General features: G+C 47.6%; 2 protein-coding genes across 7 annotated transcripts in view; one reads left to right on the forward strand and one right to left on the reverse strand.

Annotated features, from left to right (window-relative positions):
* The window catches only part of MKLN1 (muskelin 1), a 95,292-nt gene extending 90,927 nt beyond the window's left edge, over nt 1-4,365 (forward strand). For all 3 annotated transcript variants that reach the window (XM_064656579.1, XM_064656581.1, XM_064656580.1), the window contains 2 exons: nt 849-903; nt 2,825-4,365. In XM_064656579.1, coding sequence (XP_064512649.1) covers nt 849-903; nt 2,825-2,946 — 177 coding nt within the window. In that variant the 3' untranslated portion in view covers nt 2,947-4,365. The remainder of the gene's footprint in view (nt 1-848; nt 904-2,824) is intronic.
* An 11,661-nt stretch (nt 4,366-16,026) lies between these two features.
* The window catches only part of PODXL (podocalyxin like), a 43,854-nt gene continuing 39,024 nt past the window's right edge, over nt 16,027-20,856 (reverse strand). Inside the window, exons 5-9 of one of the 4 annotated variants that reach the window (XM_064656584.1) lie at nt 20,442-20,598; nt 19,524-19,582; nt 19,248-19,418; nt 17,643-17,699; nt 16,027-16,326 (exon numbers count right to left, since the gene is read on the reverse strand). In XM_064656584.1, the coding sequence (XP_064512654.1) occupies nt 16,135-16,326; nt 17,643-17,699; nt 19,248-19,418; nt 19,524-19,582; nt 20,442-20,598 (636 nt within the window). In that variant the 3' untranslated portion in view covers nt 16,027-16,134. Of the gene's footprint in view, nt 16,330-17,642; nt 17,700-19,247; nt 19,419-19,523; nt 19,583-20,441; nt 20,599-20,856 lie in introns of all 4 variants that reach the window. The other 3 variants (XM_064656582.1, XM_064656586.1, XM_064656585.1) reach the window with 3 other exon arrangements.

The following is a 20,856-nucleotide window of genomic DNA, read 5'->3' on the forward strand; positions in this document are numbered from 1 at the left end:
ACTGAAAACAGCAGCTGGGCCAGAGGATGACACAGGTCACCATCCGTCAGTGAGATATTAAGGGATAATAAACCCATGAATGTGTCACTTCAAACGTTTGTAATCATGATTCTGATGTTCCCAAAGAAGTTTTATTTTTAATTTAAGAGATACTGCCTTAAGTTTATGATATCAGCTTCTCTGACAGTTCAGAAAGGTTGATACCATTAGAAACATGGAATGTTTTGGGTTGGAAGGGACCTTAAAGACCATCCAGTTCTAACCCCCTGCCATGGGCAGGGATGGCACCCACTAGATCAGATTGCTCAGGGCCCTATCCAGCCTGGCCTTGAACACTTCCTGGGAAGGAACATCCAGAACTTCTCTGGGCAGAGCTTTCTCTGTGTTCAAGAAGTTCATGCTGCACCAGCTCCAACTGTATCCAGCAGTTCCCCTGTTTTTTGTGCTATCTAATCCCTGCCTGCTGAGCCTGTACCATGTTAATCCCTGGGAATGTTACTGCGTGGAAGGGACTCTTCCTTCTGCTCTGTGATACCTGCCAAAGAGGCAAAAAACTATATGTAAAAAAAATGAGATTTTTAGAGCTCTCAGTCAAGTACCTTTCATTGCATCAACACTGCTCTAATTCTAGGAAAAACCATCTGACTTGTGCCAAGCTGACAAATTGTATTGCTCATGTGAAAGTGCCTGCTGCTGTTATTCATGTGTATGGCACAGCAGTTCTGAGCACTGTGCAGAGAAAACACAGCAACTTTCAAGCCACTTGGACTTCTGTGAATCTTTTGGGTTTTTTTCCTGTGTGGTTAATAACACTTTTTTCTTTCTTTCTTCTTTTGCCTCTTCTGCAGTTTCAGCTTCTTGCCTCAGCATTATTTAAGTCTGGCTCAGATTTCACGACTCTTGGTGAGTATTGTGTGTCACAGGAATTATGTGATGTTCCATCTGATAATTGCTGTTAGTTTCTACTGGATTTTATATCAAATATTGTAGTTCCTATGAACATTGTAGGCCCTTTTTCATTTTGAATATGCAAAGTGCCACTACCCAGCCATTTGAGAGGTTATTTATAATGACCAGTGTCCAATGCCTCGAGCCCATATTTAAAACATCTGTCAACATCAGTGGTTTTAAACCAGTGCCTCCCGGGATCATTTTGTGTGTCTTATTACATCTGATCCGTTGCTGTTACCCAAGTAAACAGAAGCTTTGGTCAGAATAAAGCACCTCCTGTCATGTCACTTTGGAATCTCACAGCATGGCTACAGCTCTGTTTGCTGTGATAACTGCAATTCCTGGAGTAGTTTGGTTCGCCCTGTTCTTTGCAGAACGAGTTCTTTGGGCAGAATGTCAAGAGCGAAGAAAACAGTGGCGTGAAGGGCTGGAAACAGGAGGGCTGAGCCAAAGCCATGATTTGTTTCGCTCCTCTGTCCAGTTAACTCTTTTACAGAGCTCAGAGATTACTCCTGGGAGAGCTATAGGAAGGCTGTAGGCACAACTCACATCCTTGTAGTGCTGGGTTGTCCTCACGTTACCGAGCTCTCGCTAAGAGTTTGGACGACTTCAGTTTTTCATGGAGGCAGAATTCCCAACATAAGAAATTGAAGGAAGGAAAAAGCCCACGGCACTGTCTGCCCGGCTGGATGAGGAAGCTCTGCTGAGCTGGCGTGGTTTGGAAGACATCTAGTTGATCCTGTGAAATTAATTTTGTTTTTAAAGAAAGAAAACAGATGTTTCAAAAAAGTTGGATTTTTCGTAGAGTCACAGAATGGTTTGGGCTGGAAGGGACTTTCAAGTTCATCTCATTCCAGCCCCCTGCCATGGGCAGGGACACCTTCTACTAGACCAGGTTACTCCAAGCCCTGTCCAATCTGGCCTTGAACACTCCCAGGGATGGGGCATCCACAGTTTCTCTGGGCAACCTGTGCCAGGGCCTCACCACCCTCAAAACCTTTCCCTGGTTTTAAGTGTTGTAGAAGATGAATTAGTTGTTGAATCAGTTCAGTACTTTTATCCAGAGTTTGGCTTTACAGATAGGATGCACATGTCAAGCAGTGCTTCTAAAATAAAACAAAAAACCCCAGCCCTCCTTGATTTGATTAACTTGGTTGACTTTGATTAACTGAAGAGTGAGTTCACTGAATGAAAAAGCATTCCTTGGAGATACCAGTGATAGAAGTAACACAGAGCAGAGGAAATCATTGTGTGCCTGCCCTATTGTTCTTGCTGTTGATGGCTTAAGTGTGATGATTTGGATAAAAAAATGCAGACCAAACCCTCCCCTCTTGGGAGGCAGCACTTCAGAAACCCAGTTTGCAAAGCTCCCTTGTGCAGAGATGCAGCCAAGGTCCCCTGTGCAACTCCAGTGAGTAAATACCTGACTTGGAACTCTTACCCATCAGCAGGACTTGTCTCAAGGAAAACTCCAAGCAATCCAAGGAGCAGTTCTGGTTATGGCAGTGAAGATAACGAGGAAGGCCTGAGGACAGAAGAAATGAGGCACCAAATAAAAATAGCTGCACAGATTCTGTTTTCTGGGACATCAGAGCAGCCCCCTGAGAACTCCGTTTCTTCAGGGCTGTCAATGAGCTTGACAGGCATTTGCTTATTACTTTTTATGGCATTTTGATGGCAGTGCTGGCTTGGGGTGACGTGAACTCTGTGTGTATGTGCACACAGCAGTGGGGGGTGGAGGGCTGGCAGCCTTGTTAGTGGAGACAGAAGTAGCAGACTGTTAACATCGATCCCAGGTGGACAACTGGCCTGTTCCACTGAGCATTTAGAATAGGGAGAACTGACTCAATTTCCCTGTTTCTTCCTTCCCCAGGATTTTCAGATGTTGACCACACGTATGCCCAGAGAACTCAGCTGTTTGACACACTAGTCAACTTCTTTCCAGACAACATGACCCCTCCTAAAGGCAACCTGGTGGACCTCATCACGCTGTAACGGAGCAATCACTGGACACGTGGAAGAGGAAAAAAAGCATCCATTTTCAGTATTTTAATTTTTTTACTGCATTGATTGACTGCTGGGATGAAGTTAATATAGTAACCCCTAGGTGTTTGAAAGGGGTTTTATACTTGTATGGTGAATCCCTGGAGCTTTTCCCTTGGAGTAGGTTAATAAAATGTAACTGACGTACTTCTGACTAAATATATATATTTTTTCTGACTTTGGATTTTGAGTTAGCAAATGTAAGATGAAAAGGTGGGGGGAAAAGAAAAAAAAAATAAAACCCAGTCATGTAGTGATCTTTTTGCCTGTGGGGGAAAATTGAGATTTGTGAATTATCTGGGATTAAAGATGATGGGTTTTATTTTGGGTTTCCTGAGGAAGAGGGGGGAGAAGTTTTTCTTTCCTCATCTGTATCTCATGATATATTGCTTTATGCTACAACTCCATCCTCAGCAGCTGAATAACTTGCTGGCAGGACACTGGCACACATTGAGGTAAAAGTAATTTATGTCTTGAGTCTTGTAATCTTGTGTCGTGGGGCGGCGAGCGCGTGTTACAAAGCGTCTGTCTCCTCGCCCCAGAATCAAGCTGACAGTCGTGTCTAACTGCATCTGAGACTCGATCTAAGCTGAATACCTACATCCCTCTCTTCTGTTCTCTGGAGCCTTCCACTTAAACCTGGCAGGCAAGTGGGAACCTCAGAGAAACCGTTGGAAAGCGGGAGCATGGCCGTCAGCCGTACGGGCCCCTTTTCAGGGATCGCTCTCTCTGCTGCTGTGCTCTTCTGCTGGGAAACCACAGGGGTCCTCGGCGAGCCCGGCAGAACTGGGTCTTCCACCACATCCCCCCCCAAACCTCTGCAACCTGACCCTGGGTTGGGTGTAGGATTTCTGAAGCAGATTGTCTTCGTTTCCATGTGCTTCTGTGTGCGTTTGTCTGTGTGTCCGTGTGCAGAGCGTTGCTCCCAGCAGCTTGTCCCTTCCTGTACAGTGCAGCTCACTCATCAGTGCATTTTAGACATAGATCTGAATATGAGGAGGCCTTCTTAGCATAAATCTCTTTGGAAGCCAGCTGATGCATATGTATAGAAAATATATTCTTCCTCCTCGCTGAAAGCCTTCTTTATACACACTGTAAGGGCTTGGTGCTGCACTGTGAAGTGGAATGAAGGACACGCATACCCAGCACTAGAAACTGTGCATTTGGTGTCAGTGAGTGTTCAGTACACACTGGCAGATGTAAATATTTATATGAGACTGCAAAGCTTTATGTCCAGCAATGTTCATGCCAACTGGGTATCGTTGCTGCACCCGCTGAGGCCTCGTGGCCCCTGTTGAACCTGATGGAAAATCCTTTGTGTTGCAAAGATGGACTCTTGAAATAAAGAGTTGGTCAAGTGTCTTTTTCAGAGCTCGAGTGTCTGCTTGCTTTGATTGCATTGTATTGCCTCTTTATCATGTTCTTTGTGTGACTTTTGTAGTCCTGCTACGTTAGAAATAAATTTAAAAAAACCTCATAACTAATGTTTAATCACTTAGAAAGGAACAATATGTCAGAGGCCGGGCTTTGCTTGTCTTCAGGGAGGACTGTACAAAGCAGTGTTTTTAACCTGTCACTTGAGACCGTTCAGACATTGTACACTTCAGTGGATGGCAAATCACATGTCTGGGGAAGACTCCACTCAGTGAAGGAAATGAAATCTGATGAAATCATTTCTTTGGAACGTGGCAGGTTTTTTTTCCAGTGATGTGGAAAGTTTTACGTTACCGCTGGGCTTCATGATGTGCTACCTGTGCTGAGGCTTTGTTAACTAATTAGAGTTTATGCAGTACAAATGTAGATATCAGAGGAATATTCCAGCTGGGGTGTTGCTTCCATTGAGGTTGAACTGATCACTTTTAATGCAACCAGCCAAAATGCTGCAGCCCTCTAGTACGTAAAATGTGAGTGTTGTTGTGCTCCCTTATCACTTGCTCTCATTGCCTGTGTGTCCTCCAGCTTCAGTCAGGTATTAAATGCTTTTTGTCACAGTTCTCTAATCAGCCAGGCTCTTCATAAATTTTTATGTGTGTCCACCTTGGATGACCACATGTGGAGCCAAAAGATAGACGTAGCTGGAGCGCACAGGAGAAGTTTAGGATTGCCAAAAACTGTGAATGGCGTTGGTGGTGAGCAGTGCATGGTGTCAGGTCTGATTTGTGTCACAGAAATTCGATCCAAACTCGTTGTCCTCTGCGTGGGGGGGGTGCCTGTGAAGCCTGGCAGCCTCGGCTCTGTGTTTTGTAGCGCCGTGTGAATCGATGGTTTGTCGGAGTTGCTTCTGCAGGACTGACAGTCCCAGTTAACGAGGGCCCTTCAGGATGATCAAATATTGACCTGCCTTTATCCCAGGCGGATCGATGTGGGCTCACACCAGTGCAGTTCATGGATGGCAGCTGGTGATTAACCAGCAGAAAATATTTGCTCAGCCTCTGAGTATTTGTTGAGCAGCAGAGGCACCATGTGGCCAGAGAGGTTAAGCCAAAGGAAAGTCTTCTTGTGGCTTTGCCGAGGGTCTTTCCTTCTCCTGTGTCCTTAAAGCTAGGAATCAAAATTAAATGATTTTTTTGCATTGGTGTGTGCTGCATTGCCTGATTTTAAAACCTAATCAAAAATTCTTGTGCAGTGAAGTACAAGTTTCCTTTCAAAATCAGCCATGGATTTAATTGCATGCAGATCTTTAAAGGTACTGGTGATATTCCAGGAAAGCGTTAGATGTGCTCATTACAGAAATCCCGAAGTACAAACAGAAAAGAAACCCACTGGATCTGAAAACAGCCACCTGAAAGTGTTTCACAGCCCAGTGCATGCCAGGTTTATAAATACACAAGCTGTGTGTGAGAAGCCTTCGAACCTCACCATCACCGCTTGCAGGCTGTGTCTGAGGCTGCTTTTTAGCTTAGGCAAGACAAACATACTCTATTTGCCTCTACCTTAGGTTATAAGGTGACTTTGTGTATGAAGTTGACACCACATAATCTTTGCACTACAGTAGTTTTATCTGTAAATTCCATGTTAACTTGTAAATAAGGTATTGCAGAGGAAGGTGTCGTTCCTTGTCAGAGAGGGACTCATTCACGAGGACTGGGGTCTTTAAAGCCAAAGTTGCAAGGTTCTGGTAGGTCTTTTAAAGCTGGAGGAAGTCAGGGTGGGATAAACTTGATACACACACCCAGACTTCAGTCCTGTTTTAGCTTTCTTAATATCCTTTGAGATCCATGACTTCAGTTCTTCACTGACAGTGGCCCTTACAGTATCATTCAGTAGATCATCTCTTTGGAAAACAGGAAATTATTCTTTATATTGTTCCTATTCAGTGACACATTTTCTTAGAGAAATAAAGCCCTACAGAACTGATTTTTTTGGTCACTTGGATTAGGTAGAATTAATTGAGTTTGTTAATGTTTGTTTTACACAACCCCTCCAAGTAGTCACAAGGTAGAAGTTCTTAAGAGTTCTCCCAAAATGACCTCTCCAAGCAAGTGCTGCTCTTACAGCATAACCCAGAATGTTTTCATGTGGCAGAAGGACAGAGGATAAAAGTTAGGAGACCTTAGCCACCTTCTTGCCATGTTTTTTTGAGGAGCCCATTGATTAATATTGATCCCAGGGAGGCCTGAAGGGTGATGCAGAGTGTTCACTGAAATTAATTGTAGTTTTTATCTTCTGTCTCTTTTAAAAGATATTTGTGATGTGTTTGTTCTTATCATCTCTTCCTTTTGCTGAGTATAATGAGGAAAGAGAACTTTGTCTTGGAAAAGTTCAGTTTGCCCTTTCCCTAGATGGCATCTTGTATGTGTAGTTAAGGTAGTCAGATCCAGTTGTGTGAATAAACATCTGGAATTTGGTTTTTGTTTGCCCAGGATGGCTCTGTGTGAACACAGGAATGTTCTACCTAGCTCAGGGATCAGGATGAAGCTTCCTACCAGAACATAATGTTAGCAGTATCTTACTCTAAATTTGGAAAATCAGTCTGGGAACACCCAATTGTTAAATCTTTTTTAAGGTAGAGCCTCGTGCAGTGGCAACTAGAGTGAAAGTAGGGAATTTTCCTAAAGAGCATAGAAAAGCTTCCCTTTGTGAATTGGAGTGACAGGGTTAAGTGAAATTGCTGAAACTTTTTGAGTCATTGATTATAACAACTTAGCCTGGAAATTCGTGATTTAATGACTAAAATTTAATGATTGAGGAGTCAGTAAGCAAATTAATTGGACCCCCCTATTTGCAGGAAGGTGGCAGAGGTGTGGGGCTGGTGGCCAGGGAATGCCACAGCCTCATCCGTGTGTTCCTTTAATTGGCAACCGCGAGCGTCCAGGTCTCCATTAGCCGTGTCTTCTTCCAGAAGAGACTCCTTCCAAAGCCCAGTAACGAGTCTGGAAGAGTGTTTTCCACAGGGCTTTGTGGAACAGCTGCTTTCTGAATCATTTTCCTGATGTGTGCAAATTTTTCGAAGGGAGGTTTTTTTGTGTGACGGAGTCGTACGTTGATCTGGCCCTGCCGTGCCAACCTGCACTGGGGAGTGAGGGATTTCAGAGCAGTGCCCCGAGCAGCACTTGGAAACTTGTTTTGCTGCTCTTACTGTGAAAAAGATGAGCGTCAGTGCTGCTTGTTTCAAATGCAGGAGAGTAACACAAATATTATTAGTTTTCTTGCTGCCTCCTGTATTTCAGAATTGAGAAAGAAATACTTTTGTAGAGCTCATCAAGTGAAGCTTGTAGTTTGAATTACTTCTGTGCAGCCTCCACCTCTGTGCAGGCAGTAATTCTGTGGGTGGAACGCTGTGCCACTTCTGGGGAAAATGGCAAGAAATCATTAGATACGATTCCATTCGGTCCCTTTGTTTTTACAAGTGGAAAAATGTCTTGTGAAACCTTGAGTCCCCGTGTATGCTTTGAATTTTAGCTTATTAGTTGGCTCGGAGTTAAGGAATGTTTGGCTATTGTCAAGTGAAGTCCTGACAGTAAAAGCAGTTCATGTTATGTCTCTGGAAGTGCTTGTGTTGTTTTATAGCTGTATTTATTACAGAAACAGAGGTGGGCCCAGTTAAAAATTAAAATTATTGGTGTTTTGATTTAGGGAGAAGATTATAGAAACTCTGAGCTTGGCCTATTTTAATAAGTACATGTGATAATTTGGAAATGGGTCTTATTTTGTGAAAGGAGAGTTTAAGAACAACTATATGACTTGTTCTTGGTCTAGATTGTAGTAGCATATAAGCTGTAAATAGTGTTGAAATGTAAATGTGCTGTCAGAAGCTTGTTAGTGCATCTAAAACTCCTGTGGGAATGGGAGACCTGATCATATCCTGTCATGGAAAAGGTTATACTGGAAATGATTTGAGTTGTGGTAATGGCTTATAGGCAAAATCCCTTTTTTACTGAAAGCCTCTATTATAATGAAAAGTTGGAGTGGAAAAAGTAGGTTTACTGTACTGGAACCATGATAACAGTCCATGGCTCAGCACTTGGATCAATTGATTCCAGATGCTTTTGTCTGTAGGCAGTGGATCCAAGTGTGGTTTTGGAGTGGAAGCCAGTTAATGACCTGCTTATTGCTGTTGGAGAGTCCCCCAGGAAAACCTCGCAGGGAATGCCAGCAGGTATCCTTTTGGCATTCCTGGCAGAGGTCAGAGGACTGGCTGGAGTTTGGGATTATCCACGTGTGCTTTGGTTATATATGTGAACCTGTTTGTGTGGGTTGGATGTAATTCCAGCTGTATGGCTGAGGTGTGGAGATCTGCAAGGCAGCATCTTCCCCAGACACATATCCTGAAGGTAACACATTGCTGCTGTCTCCTTTGCTTTCATGGACTGAATTTGATAGGGTTGAACTCCAGGCACTTGCTGTGACCCAAATTCAGTGCTCTGCTTCCAAGCCGCTCGCTGGAGCTGCTGTCAGTGGATCACCTGGGTACTCTGAAATCTTAATTTATACTTGGTGCAGACAGAACTACATGTTGTCCTGGCTTCCAGCTGTTTGCTCTAAGTCAGCACAGCTTTTACTGGTGACCTGGAGACTGTGAGTGCTGTCAGAAATCAGTCTACTGTTCAGCTCCAGCATGGCATCACAGTTCATTCCTGAAAACAGGAATATGAGTGAATGGCTCAAAACTGGCTCTATCTGCTTGGACTTTTTGGTTTGCTATTAATTTGAAAGGAAAATCTTATCACGAGCAGATATGATGATGAAAGCATGGTTCCTTGGCTATTCCCCCATTTACTCTGACTTTTCTTTCCCTGTGTGGCTTTTCACTGCTGTTAAAATGCCTTCAGACTTCCCTGAGTTTAATGGATACCAGCTGAAGAATTAGAGGTTAGAGCTGCATGGTGGTTATTGAGGCAGCAGTTTCTCCATGTCACACCATCCTCCAGTTGCTTCCTTTGCAAAACTCCTTCCTGCTGCCTCTGGGACAGTCAGGGAGGATCCTTGTGATCTTCATTGTTCTTTCCAGGGAAGTTTTTCATTCTGGGTAAGGACAGGGAAGCGTGGGAGCTGATTTCCCGCTGCAGCATGATTTACTTGTGCCCCTCCATGACCCCACATTCAGTGCTGTCATAAGCCTTCCCTCCTGTCTCAGGGTTTGTTTTTCTTGGCCCCAAGAGGGTGGTAGTTGTTCAACAGAAGAAAAAGGGTGATGAGACCAACCCTCAAGTTGTCCAAGGTTCCTGGACCTGCTTTCATCACCCCAAATCTTTCACTGGTGGAGGCAAGCAGCTGGTATTGGGGTGGGGGTTTGGTTTATTTCTGCAGTGTAGCAGGGCAGGGGGAATGGGAAGAGAAAGATGCTTAGGGATAACACAGCAGTGGCTCATGTGAGTAGGTGTGTAAGATGTGATCTGTCTTTGTGGAAGGACTTTGAAGACTCTTTAACAAGTAGTTCTCCTGTTTACACCTGATTTTTTCATGTGAGCCGGATTCCCTGGCTCTTTTTCCAATGGAAGTGATGCAATACCAGGATCTTGGAGTCCTGGAGCTTCACCTCAAGCTTGGCCTCCCTCTACCCCAAGGATACCAGAGAGACTCATACAGATTTTACTCTCTCTCCAGTCCCTCCACAGTGATGGCAAGAAAGCCAGATGGGCTTAACCCTGCTCCAACAGCCCAGAGGTGGTACAGCACCATCAGCTCTGGCTGCCTTAAGAGATTGTTAAAACCTAAAAATGTTCTGAGCTTTCTAGTGAAAGCTGCCAGTGAGATTAAGGGAGATCAGGTGCTTTTTAATTAATGGGGGGGGGGGAGGCCAGACCACAACAGTGACTCTGGTGGTAGCAGTCATCTCCACATCCCAAATGCCAGTGGATAGGTTTTTCTCCCCAGTGATGAGAAGATACACTTTAAATATCCTGACTTAGTAACCAAGGGATTCAATCAATTACTCAGTGTTTCACTAAATACAGAAGTGCTGCAGCATGTGAACAGGGTCTGTTCCTTAAAGAAACCACTTAGAGGCTGAGAAGTTTTTTGGGTTGGTGATAATTTTTTTTTTTTTTTTTGAGGTTTTGACAAAAAATTCATCTCTTAGGGGGAAAATGGAAAACTATTGTGTTGCTCACTTGGTTTCCTCTCTTGTCTGCTGTGGTCCCCGGGAATGCAAACTTGCAGTGGTGAGGGAATATTGCCTTCATCTCTCCCTCGTCATTCCTATCCCTCCTCCCCTCCCTCCCGTTGATGTTTAGATGTGTGAAACACTTTTCACTTCAGAAGCTGCTGTGCTGGATCTTGGAAAAGAAAACAAGCCCCTTGTTATTAGTAGCTGTTACTATTTACCAGAGCTGTATTTTCTGCTCTCTTCCAGCACACCCTCCTCCACAGCAGGAAATGAGGGGACGGTGGGGAGACCATAAGCCAGAGAAACGAACTTAATTATACAAACAAATGTGTTTATGGGAGTCTTGGGTCTTGGAGGCCTCAAACTGCACAGACCACTTTGCTGAGGGGGCAGAGAATCAAAGTCTGTGGGCTCATTCCCTGTTAATTAGAGATGACATTCCTGTCCTTGTGGGGCTGGTGGTGGTGTGCATCTGGTGTATTCAGATGCTGAGATGCACCGTGTCTCATTTTGGAGTACTGAGCTTTGTTAAACCTTCTCCCTTTGGAACTGTTGCCATGATCCCTCTTGGGTGAGTTTGATAGCATAGACAGGATCTGGAAAGCTTGGGATCAAACAGCAGTGAGCTGGCTGGGCACCATCACCTGGCTGGGGTGGTGGGTCTTTTGGCTGTTTGTTGAGCTGTTGCTTCTACTCTGATGGTAGCACTGTACTGTGTGGTGGTTTGTTTGTCTGGACCTTCAGTGTTCATTAGCTCGTCCTCTAATCCTGTGTGTGGTCCCCGAAAGCTGGTTATCTCTACATAGTTCTGGAAGTGTGAGTGTCCACCCCCTGTCCACAGTTTGGCCCTTTTTGTTCTGTTTTGGCAGCCAGCTTGAAGCATTTGCCTCTCTACAGCAATCCTGCAGCCTCTGGTGTCCGTCTGAATTCCCGTTGGTGTCTGTCCTGCAGTTGTTGTCTCAGACACCTGAGCACAGGAGAGCTGAGCTGAGGGGTGTGGACAGCCCTGGGCTGGGAAGGAGCATCCGTGGGGTGATGAACACTGTGAACTGCTCATGTGTTTCAATAGGCAAGTTAAATATTGACTAGTCCTGTGTTGAGCCCGTGGTGGTTACAAGAATCATTCCTGGACTCTTGTGATTCCCCATCCCACCCTTTTCTTTACAGATGATCTTTGTTCAGCTCGGAGTGTTAATTTTCTTCCTTGGCATAAATCATCTTTGATGATTTCTGGGTTGGTGTGTGAGCCCCATGCTGTACATAAATGAATGAGTGACACGAGGAATATCTACCAATGTAGTTATGTTGTATGTAATGTACATAAGGAGAGAATGTATTTTGTTCATTTTTTTCTTAATAAAAATGTATATGCCAGCAAGGGTGTTTATTTAAGGTCTGTTTGTTCACATATCACTTCTGAGAATGGAAAAATGTCTGTGAAGGTGCTGTAGTGGTGGAGAAATTGTGAAACCAGTGGTGCATTACGTCTGGCCTTGTTCCCTGACATCACTGGTGAGCAGAGTCCGTATCCCATAAATCCAGTGTGTTCCTAACATTTACAACAACTTTTATTGAGGAGGAACACAGAGTTAGAATATAGGCTGCTGCAAACCACTGATTTTTAATATTTGACTTAAACCAAAGTCCTTTTTGGTTTTTTCTTCTTTACATGAGCAGAGACTTAACCTGGAACAAAATGTTTTATTTTGGGCACTTGAAGGCAAATAGAGATGAACTGCCCACGCTGCTGCTGCCCTCGAGTGATGCCATTCCCGGCTCACGGATGTGAGGTTTGATTCCCTCCTCCACAGCCTGACCTGAGAGTGAGGAGAGGCTGCAGACCAGGAGTGAGTTGGGATGAAATGCAGAAATAAGGATGAGCTCCCTCTCCCTTCCTTCCGTGAGCCTGAAGGCACCCACAGCTCAAACAAGTGCTCTGGCCGTGGTGGGGCTGCCCTCACCCGCATCAACCCAGCATCCCACCCCTCTGAGTCATCTGCTTTATAAATTAAGATAAGCTTTCCACTGCTATCATACTTCCTCCTGCATGGGAAAAATGCCAGTTTTTCCATGGCTGACTACCATGAAGGTCTGGGTTGGTTTTGCTCCTGCTGGTTCAGTGTCTTCCCATGTAACATCTGCAGAGCAGAAGGTTGTGGCTCTGGAGCACAAGCCCTGCCCACCCCCTTCTCACTCAGCCAAGAAACGAGTCTTTTACATAAGAATGTTTATTGACAGAAATACATGATGCTTTCAAAATATATTTGTAGGAAAATGCAAGAATAATCTCTACAATCCAGTTCCTCAGTAAATTCCAGTGTAAATCAGACTCCTGTCCCCGTGAGAGATGCTGCTACACAGTACATAAGAGCTCTAGTATATGTGCAAGGTTCAACAGGTAGCCACCTTGGGAATTAGATTTTCCTTCTCCAGTCCCTTATGAATTATGACTTCTGTGTGTCTTCTGTAGGCAACAGTCACAGTTTCAACCTCATCAGTTGGGTCATGGCACTGAGAGCGGGAGATAAAATGGTCCTAAAGTATTTACACGTTCCTTGTGAATCTGAAAATAGAAAAGTCTCTTGCAAGGACCTCTGAGCTGCTTGTAAAACTCTCTCCCAAAGGTAAGAGCAATAATCTCTTTGTACAACGTGTCGGATGTTAAAGCTGTTCTGGGGGAGAGAAGAGGAGCGTGGGGAAGGGAGGAGGGGCAGGGAGGGAGGAAATGCCTTTATTTATTATTTTTGGTCTAACAATTATGGCTACAGCTACAAAGGGAAGGGTTAAGGCCAAAGATGCTCATTGCTGCATTTCCTACCTGATTTTTTTTTTTGTTTTCCAAAAAAGAATGTTCTCAACATAAAAAAAAAAAAAAAAAAGTACTGTTTTCTTTTCCTGTGGAAATAGTTCTTTAAATAGGGGAAGGAAAATCTACTATAAAATATTAGTGGTTTAAAAATATGATGTCTGGAAAAATAAATAAATGTACAATTCCTATTCAAATATAAATCACTATAAGCACTTGCTGAGCAGTTCACTGGTCTCTGCTCGGAAAGATTTAAGGTTGTTTGATCTCAAGCCTTTGTAGGGTTCTCCTGGAAAGTCTTTGGACCTGATTCATTAAAGCACTTCGGCATCTCTTTGCTGGGAAGGGGGAATCTTTAGGCACATGCCAAAGCCCGACTGCCTGGAGATGCCCTGCCAGGGGTGTCCTCATGGAACACCAGCCCCTGCAACCACAGCGTTGCTGCTGCCTCATGTTTTTGCTGTTTGTTGTCTGGGAAGGACAGAAAGGTGAGGTCACCGACCTGCTGCTCGTCTCTCAGGGCAACTGGGAAGCCAAGACACTCATGGAAGCTGTTGTGGATACCCAGACCGGTTCTCTGAGCCTTGTGGCCACGTTACTGAGCTGAGCTTTATGCTGCCAGAGCAGGGACAAAGCTGTGGCGCAGGGTTACCTGGGCGAGAGGTGTTTTCCTGCTTCCTGTCAAATTCTGATGCCCTACCAGGCTGGCCTTTAGCTTTTCCTTTCTTTTCTTTTTTTTTTTTTTTTTTTTTTTTGGTATTTATTTTAGCTTTTATTTCCCCTCCCCTCCAAAATGACTTCCCCATAGTGCAGTGCACGGGTAAGTGAGGTGTGCAGGATACATCGCTAATGAATAGCAGGAATATTTACATACAAAAATAGAAAGGTTTTGAACACTTCAGACTCTGCCCTTCGGTGCAGGGGAGAAGGGGGAAGAGCCTCTTGTGTCTTCTGCCTGTCCTGGGGCTGAGAGAACCACCCCGACCCTCTGCTTCCTGAGTACTCCCAAGGACCAACTCGACCTGATTTCTCCAAGCTTTCCATTGCTTGGCTGTGCTTTTCCCCTCATTCAGGGCAGCCATGGGAGCGGATCCCAATTGTGTTGACTTGGTAGCAGAGCCCGAAGGAAATCTCCCTGTTGTGCACATGATGAGTACACAGTTGATGGCAAATGGGAGAGGGAGAGCAGTGCTTGGACACTGCTCTTCCCTGCAGCTCCTCTGGTTTGCAGGGGGCTTGGGACAACCACCATCCTCCTGGTGGGAGGTGTGCTCACCTAGGTGACCTTCTGGTCCTCTCCTCTCTTTCCCGTGTGCTGGAGGATGGGTCCCTGACTCTGCCAGTGCTGAGCTGCTTCACTGGCACCAGTGCAAAGGTGTGAAACTCTCCCCATCCTTTTAGAGCCACTCAGGAGCTGTGATGGGGAACAGAAAACCAGAAACAGCCTCAGTCCAGCCATGGGTTTCTTTTCCCCTCTGTAGACTTGAGCAGAGGGAGACCTGGATGACAAACCAAGGGCTGCAGGACAAATCTCAGTCCCAGCCTTGCTGCTGTGCTGGAAGTTGCTTTGCAGGTCTCTGTTAGTTTACTGGCTTGTGAGGAAGAGCTTCAGAGCTTGGGCTGAGCTTACAAACCTCAAGGGGAAGAAACACCAAGGGCTGTACAGGTGGAAAAGCCTGAATGCCACCAGGCTGCCTGGCTCGTGTTTCTGCTGCTCCTTTACCTCTTCTGCTGCTCAGGCAGGAAAACATGAGCACAAAAATCACAAACCATGGTGGGGCACATCACCCACAGTCTCCTGCAGGATGGATGAAGGCCATGAGGTGCTGCTGCATGATTCCTGGAAGGTAACTGATCATTGTGTAGGGAAATGCAGCACCAGAGATGGCCTCCCACACCACGAAACCCCCAACATTATGCCTGGCATCGCTCTTGATCTCCACACCCTTCCCAAGAGGGACGAACTCAAGGAATTACTCCTTTTCCTCTCCTTCCCTATCTCATCCCATCAACACAAGAAGCTGCTGCACCTCTCTTGGTTTCCACGTGGGTGTAGGATCTGTTCCACAGCCCTGGGTGACAGGGCTGGGCATCACTTGGCACTGCTGCATCCCTCCCATCCTGCTGGGTCCGGATGCATCCACCTGCCCACGGCACAGCGAGGGGCTCTTGTGCGTTTTAGCCGGCGATTTCTGGGGAAAGGATGGAAACTGGATTCAAAAAGAACAGGCTTTTCCAGCTTTTTCCACTCCATACCTGGATGTTGGGGAGGGCAGAGTGATGACTAAACAGAGGGGTTTTTGAGCTGTAGTTGCCAGCTGCTGGTTTGCTGTTGGATTTGCTCCCTCTCCCATCCTACTTGCTTTATTTCTCTTCAGTTTTGAGTCACTCGGTAGCTGGAGGATGCGGTTGGCGTGGTTGGATGTGGGATGGGAGGAGACACCAGCAGCTCTTCAGGAGCAAAGCCCCCCTGTTTGCCCATGGCTGTTCAGTTCTGGTGTGGTAGGTGGGTGGGGGGTGGAGGATGCTTGTCTTGATGTGGCCACCAAAGTGTCGTGACTTGATGTGCCCCAGAGGTGTCTTATGCCCCTTCCTCTTCCGTCCTGCAACCCACGTGGTGGCACAAGGGGCCATGATTAGTCCATTAAGGAATTTTCTGGGGTTTTTTTTGGGGGGGGGGGGGTGGATTTTGCCTTATTTTGGAGCTGTGTGTGCGTGTGTAGAAGGATTAAGGGGATTTTTGGGGGGAGTGGTGGTCGTTTTTTGCTTGATCGTGTTCTGCACCCTATAAATGCGTGTCCTCCTCTTCCTCCAGGTCCTCCTTCATGAGGGTGTCGAGAGGAACGATCCAGCTGTCCCCCAGCTCACCGTTGAGGTTCACCTTCTTCTCCTGCATTTCGGAGGAGGTCTCCATCACCTCCAGCGTGGGGTTGTCATGGTAGCCGTTCTCCATGGTCTGCAGCTCCTCGGTCAGGCGCTGCTACGAGAAAAGAAAACCCATAAACCCCACTGGAAAACACCTTGGCCACACTGTGAATGTCACCTTGGGGCTGTCACCCCCCAGGCAGCTGTGACAGCTGCCCCTATAGATTTATATAACTACATATAGGGACTTTCACAGTGAGGTTGAGGCTGGGGGGCAGCGAGGGGATAGCATGGAGCTGGCAAGAGAAAGACTCTGCTAATGATGGGAGGGAGGAAAGAGCAGCCAGAGACATGTGGAAAACCTCCAGGAGCAGCTGCCAGCTTCAGCTTGGTCCACTCAGGACCTTGGAAAGAGGTTGAGTGTTGCTGCCTTGCCCCAACCCTGCATCCCAACTCCTGCCTGCCTAACTCAACTCCGCTCTTCCCCTCCCCTTTCTCCCACCCTGTCCCTTTTTAGCTGTTTTATTATTATTCTCCTCCTTGACCCAGGGGCAGCTCCCACCTTGCAGAAGCTGCTGGCTCTTGCCCCTCCCTAAGCATCGTCCCTCCTTATCCTGGAGCTCAGTGGAAACCAAGCAGGGAATGATGGAATCAAGCACTTGATCACCCTGGTCCTTTGATGTGCTTCAGGCTCCAACTCAGCCCTTCATCCCCTGGCAGACCCCCAACCTATCCTAATTTTGCATCCACTTGGGCTCCTTCATCCTTGTCCTTCCCTAGAGGGATTCAGTGGGGAACTGCAGTCCTTGGTCAGCCCTTTTTGGGACAGCAGGGCTCCTAGTGGGTCCTTCATCCCCATCCTTCCCTGGAAGGATTCAGTGGGGAACTGCAATCCTTGGTGAGCCCTTTCTGGGGAATGTAAAGCTCTCAGTGGGCACCCCTGTTAAAATCTGCCTCGATTTACAGCTTGATCTATTACAGTGCTCCTAGTAAATGTCAGGAGACAGGCGTGGGAGGGAATCCATGGAGAAGGAAAGGGATGATGAAGGAAAACTGCAGGGCTTGGCACTGGCAGAGGGGCTGCAGAGGCGCTGCTGGGGGTCCCCTGGGTCGCTCACGGCAGGGGAGATGTGGGCAGGGACGGTGGAGTGGAAAGCAGAGGACACACCTGGGCTCTCCCAGGGGCTGCTTCCCTGTGGGATTGCTGGTCCAACCCCCAGAATGATGGATGGATGCTCGGGCAGCGCTTTCTCCCGCCGTGGCAAGGCACCCCCTGGCCATGCAGCAAGGGGAAGGGGGATTTTAAGCTGGGCTTTAGTAGGCTTTAGTCCTGTTAAAAGCTACTGGACCCTACCAAGCGCCGGAGGTGAGAGCTGGGGGTGTTATGGATGCAGCTCCCGCCCCTCCGACCCCTGTGTTGGAACTCACATTAAAGATCAGGGCCACATGTCCATCATCAAACCCGGGGAGATCAGGGTGGATGTGCTGGGTATTTCCAAGGGAAAACAACGGAGGGGGGAAGGGAGGGAGGGGAGGGGAGGGAGGGTTGGAGAAAAAAAAAAAGTAAAATAAAAAAAAAAAACTTTCAAATCATTTTTGGAAACGAAGCAGGAGGAAAACAAAATAAACCACCCAAAAACAAAGCCAGGAAGGAGAAATGTGTTTGATTTTTGGAACTTGCATCCCTTGCTTTGGTGGCGCTGCTTTACCCGGTGCCTGGTGGGAATTTACCTCTGGAACATCCAACTGGGACTGGTACCTGTTCCTCTGCACCAGGATATTTGAGGGACACACATTCCCATCACTAAAAATACCCTCTTTCTACCTGTTTTTTGAGCAATATGGGGCAAGAGTTATTATACTGCTCCCTGTCTCTGCTGGGATATTTTTCATCCCAGTCAGGGAGATTTCATCCAAGGGATGATGAAAACCCAAGGGGACCACAGTGCAGGTCAAGCATCTGTTGAGGTCCTGCATCCTCCCCCATTTTTTCCCCAAAAAATCAAGCCTTGTAAATACAGGCAATTCTGATGCTGGTGTTGGTTTGCTCTTTCCTGCCTCCTGTGTTCACCTCCTTTACACTGCATCTAAAGCAAAGGCTGCCTTATCCCTGTGGGGCAAAGATTGGGATCCCTAGGGAAGGATGAACTGGTTTTGGGGGAAATGACTTGAAGTAGGATGCAGGGGTTTGCTTCTTCATTGAGAGGGTGGTTTACCCTGATTACATAATTTGATTTTATCCTTTTTTTTTTTTTTCCCCTCCCTTTCTGTTTCTCTCTGTTCTGGAGCTGAATCCTCAGCAAGAGCAGCTGGGAACAATGAAAACCCTGGTGCCAGTGCCACAGGGTGTGGGAATGGTCAGTCCTTGCAGGTGGATGCTGCACTAAAATCACCCAAAATTGCTTCCTGAGATAAAAATTACATTATTTTCGTTTTCCATGTCCTGTTCTTCCTTAAATCCTACTGCTGCTGCTCTGAGGTTTGGCCCTGGCCCAGCTCTTACAAAGGCTGAGCTGTGCAGGGTCGATGCCCTCCTGTGGATGTTCTCCTTCCTCCCTCCCCCCCTGCACACAGCCTCGGGCTCCCTGGCATCCCTGGGAAGGCATCGAGGTGATTCTGGGCACCCACTACTCATAAGGACAGGCTTATTCTGAGACCCACTACTCTCATTTCAAGAATTTTTTTGTGGGGTTATAGGTGGTTTTGGAGGGGGGTTTTGGGTTGAGAAAACCTTTCTTGTCAAAATTATGACCCAAGGGTGCTGCCCAGCTGTGCTGTGCCCTGGGTGGCAGCAGGGATGAGTGCCCGGCCTCTCCTATTCCTGCTTTTCATCCTGGCTGCTTTCCCCCCCAAAGAAGCAGCTCTTGCCCCTCAGGAGCACCCACAGCACTTGGGCAACCCTTGAGCGAGGGTGGTGCCCACTGGGCGAGCCAGGATGTCTCCACCAGCAGAGACGGCAACCCCGGTGATCCTCCATCTCCTGAGGGGGATGAAAAGGTCTCGGGACACCCGTCCCACCCCCTGCCACCTCACCTGGTCCTTCTTCTGGGAGAAGCGCTGGTGGCAGCAGCCGTAGATGGCGGCGATGAGCAGCAGGGAGCCGGCCAGGGTGACGATGGTGATGATCAGGGGGGTGCTGAACTCGTCGATTATCGCCTCCCTCTCCGTTTTGTCGTTGGTGACGTTGGCGATGCTGATGCCCAGCTGCCACACAAGGGACAGGTCAGGCCCCGGAGCCACCCACCCACTGATGCACCTCAGGGCACGTCTGCCCTGGGGAAGCTGTGCTGTGAGCAGGGACCCCCTTACCTGCTCTAACTTGTCCTTCCTCTCCAGCTCCTCGAGGATGTTTTCAGGGTGCAAAGGGACTGGGGGAAGAAAGAGGCTGCAATGAGCACAAGGCGGGGGGGGGCAAGGTCGTGCCACCATCCTCTGGTCTGTGGGGTTATCCTCTTTCTGGAGATGTGTGGGCATGAAGCCAACCCTTTTAGGTGCTTCACAGCCAGACAAGGAGCCAGGATCTCTTGGAAGGGGGACAACCCTCAGTCCCCACCATCCCCCAGCCCCAGGGGGTTGGGGGCATCTCCAGTGGATGATTTATGAGCGAGGCCAACGAGGGGCTGTTACCAGCTCCTTCAGGCCATGCCAGAGCAGTGCAGGATTAGTCCCCAGTGCCTGGCTGCCTTGCCTTAGGTCAGATGCTGGAGGCTGGACTCCCCACCTAATGCATGGTTAGGTTGCCCTGATGATGAGGAAGGGGGGGATGGAGCTCAGACCTTCCTTGTCTTCATGTTACAGCAGCAGGATGTCTCCATCTGCCTGGCACCCTGGTCCTAAAGCAACATTTGGGCATCCCAGGGCTGAGATGGATTTCCCCAAAGGGCTGTGACATGGGCAAGAAACTCCCCTCTGTGGTCCCTTAGGGAAGGATTTGAACTGGGCACTGGATTTTAACCACTTGGGAGGAATTTTTCATCCTGGAGACTGGTCTCCTGCCTTTAGGCATCGTGGATGGGAGAGGGATCTGGTGCCTTCCTTGGAGAGAAAAGCTCATTTCTGGAGTCTTCTGAGCCAATGGGATGGGGCAGCCCAAGGAACAGAGCCCCTTGGCCAAGCCCCACCAGACCTGAGGGTTCTGCCAAGCCTCCACCTGCATCCCCGTGCCAGGGTCCCCAGTGCCAGTCCCATCCTGTCCCACTCCGGGCAGGAGGGCGGGGTCATACTCACGGTGCAGGACCACCTGCACGTCCCAGCGCTGGGACTGTGGCTCGTGGGACAGCAGTGTCACCGTGCAGCTCTCCCTGCTGGCGTCGAACGTGTGCCGGCCCGTCGAGCACAAGCTCTCGAAGAAGGAGATGTTGGCGCTCGCCGTCCTCCACTCAGCCTGTGGGGACAACGAGGGTCAGCACTGTCCCCCCACCCAGGGACTGCCCAGGAACACCTCTCCCCTTCAACAGCGATGGGAGATGTCCCATCTCCTAAGAATGACCCCTCCAAGGGAAGACTGGATGTGGCACTCGGTGCCATGGTCTAGTCGACACGGCGGTGTTCGGTCACAGGTTGGACTCAGTTACCTCAGAGGTCTTTTCCAACCAAATTCCCTCTGTGATTCTGTGATCTTCCCTCATCCCTTTGCACTGCC

This window comes from Pseudopipra pipra, chromosome 5 (assembly GCF_036250125.1).
Source record: "Pseudopipra pipra isolate bDixPip1 chromosome 5, bDixPip1.hap1, whole genome shotgun sequence".
Lineage (NCBI taxonomy): Eukaryota > Metazoa > Chordata > Aves > Passeriformes > Pipridae > Pseudopipra > Pseudopipra pipra.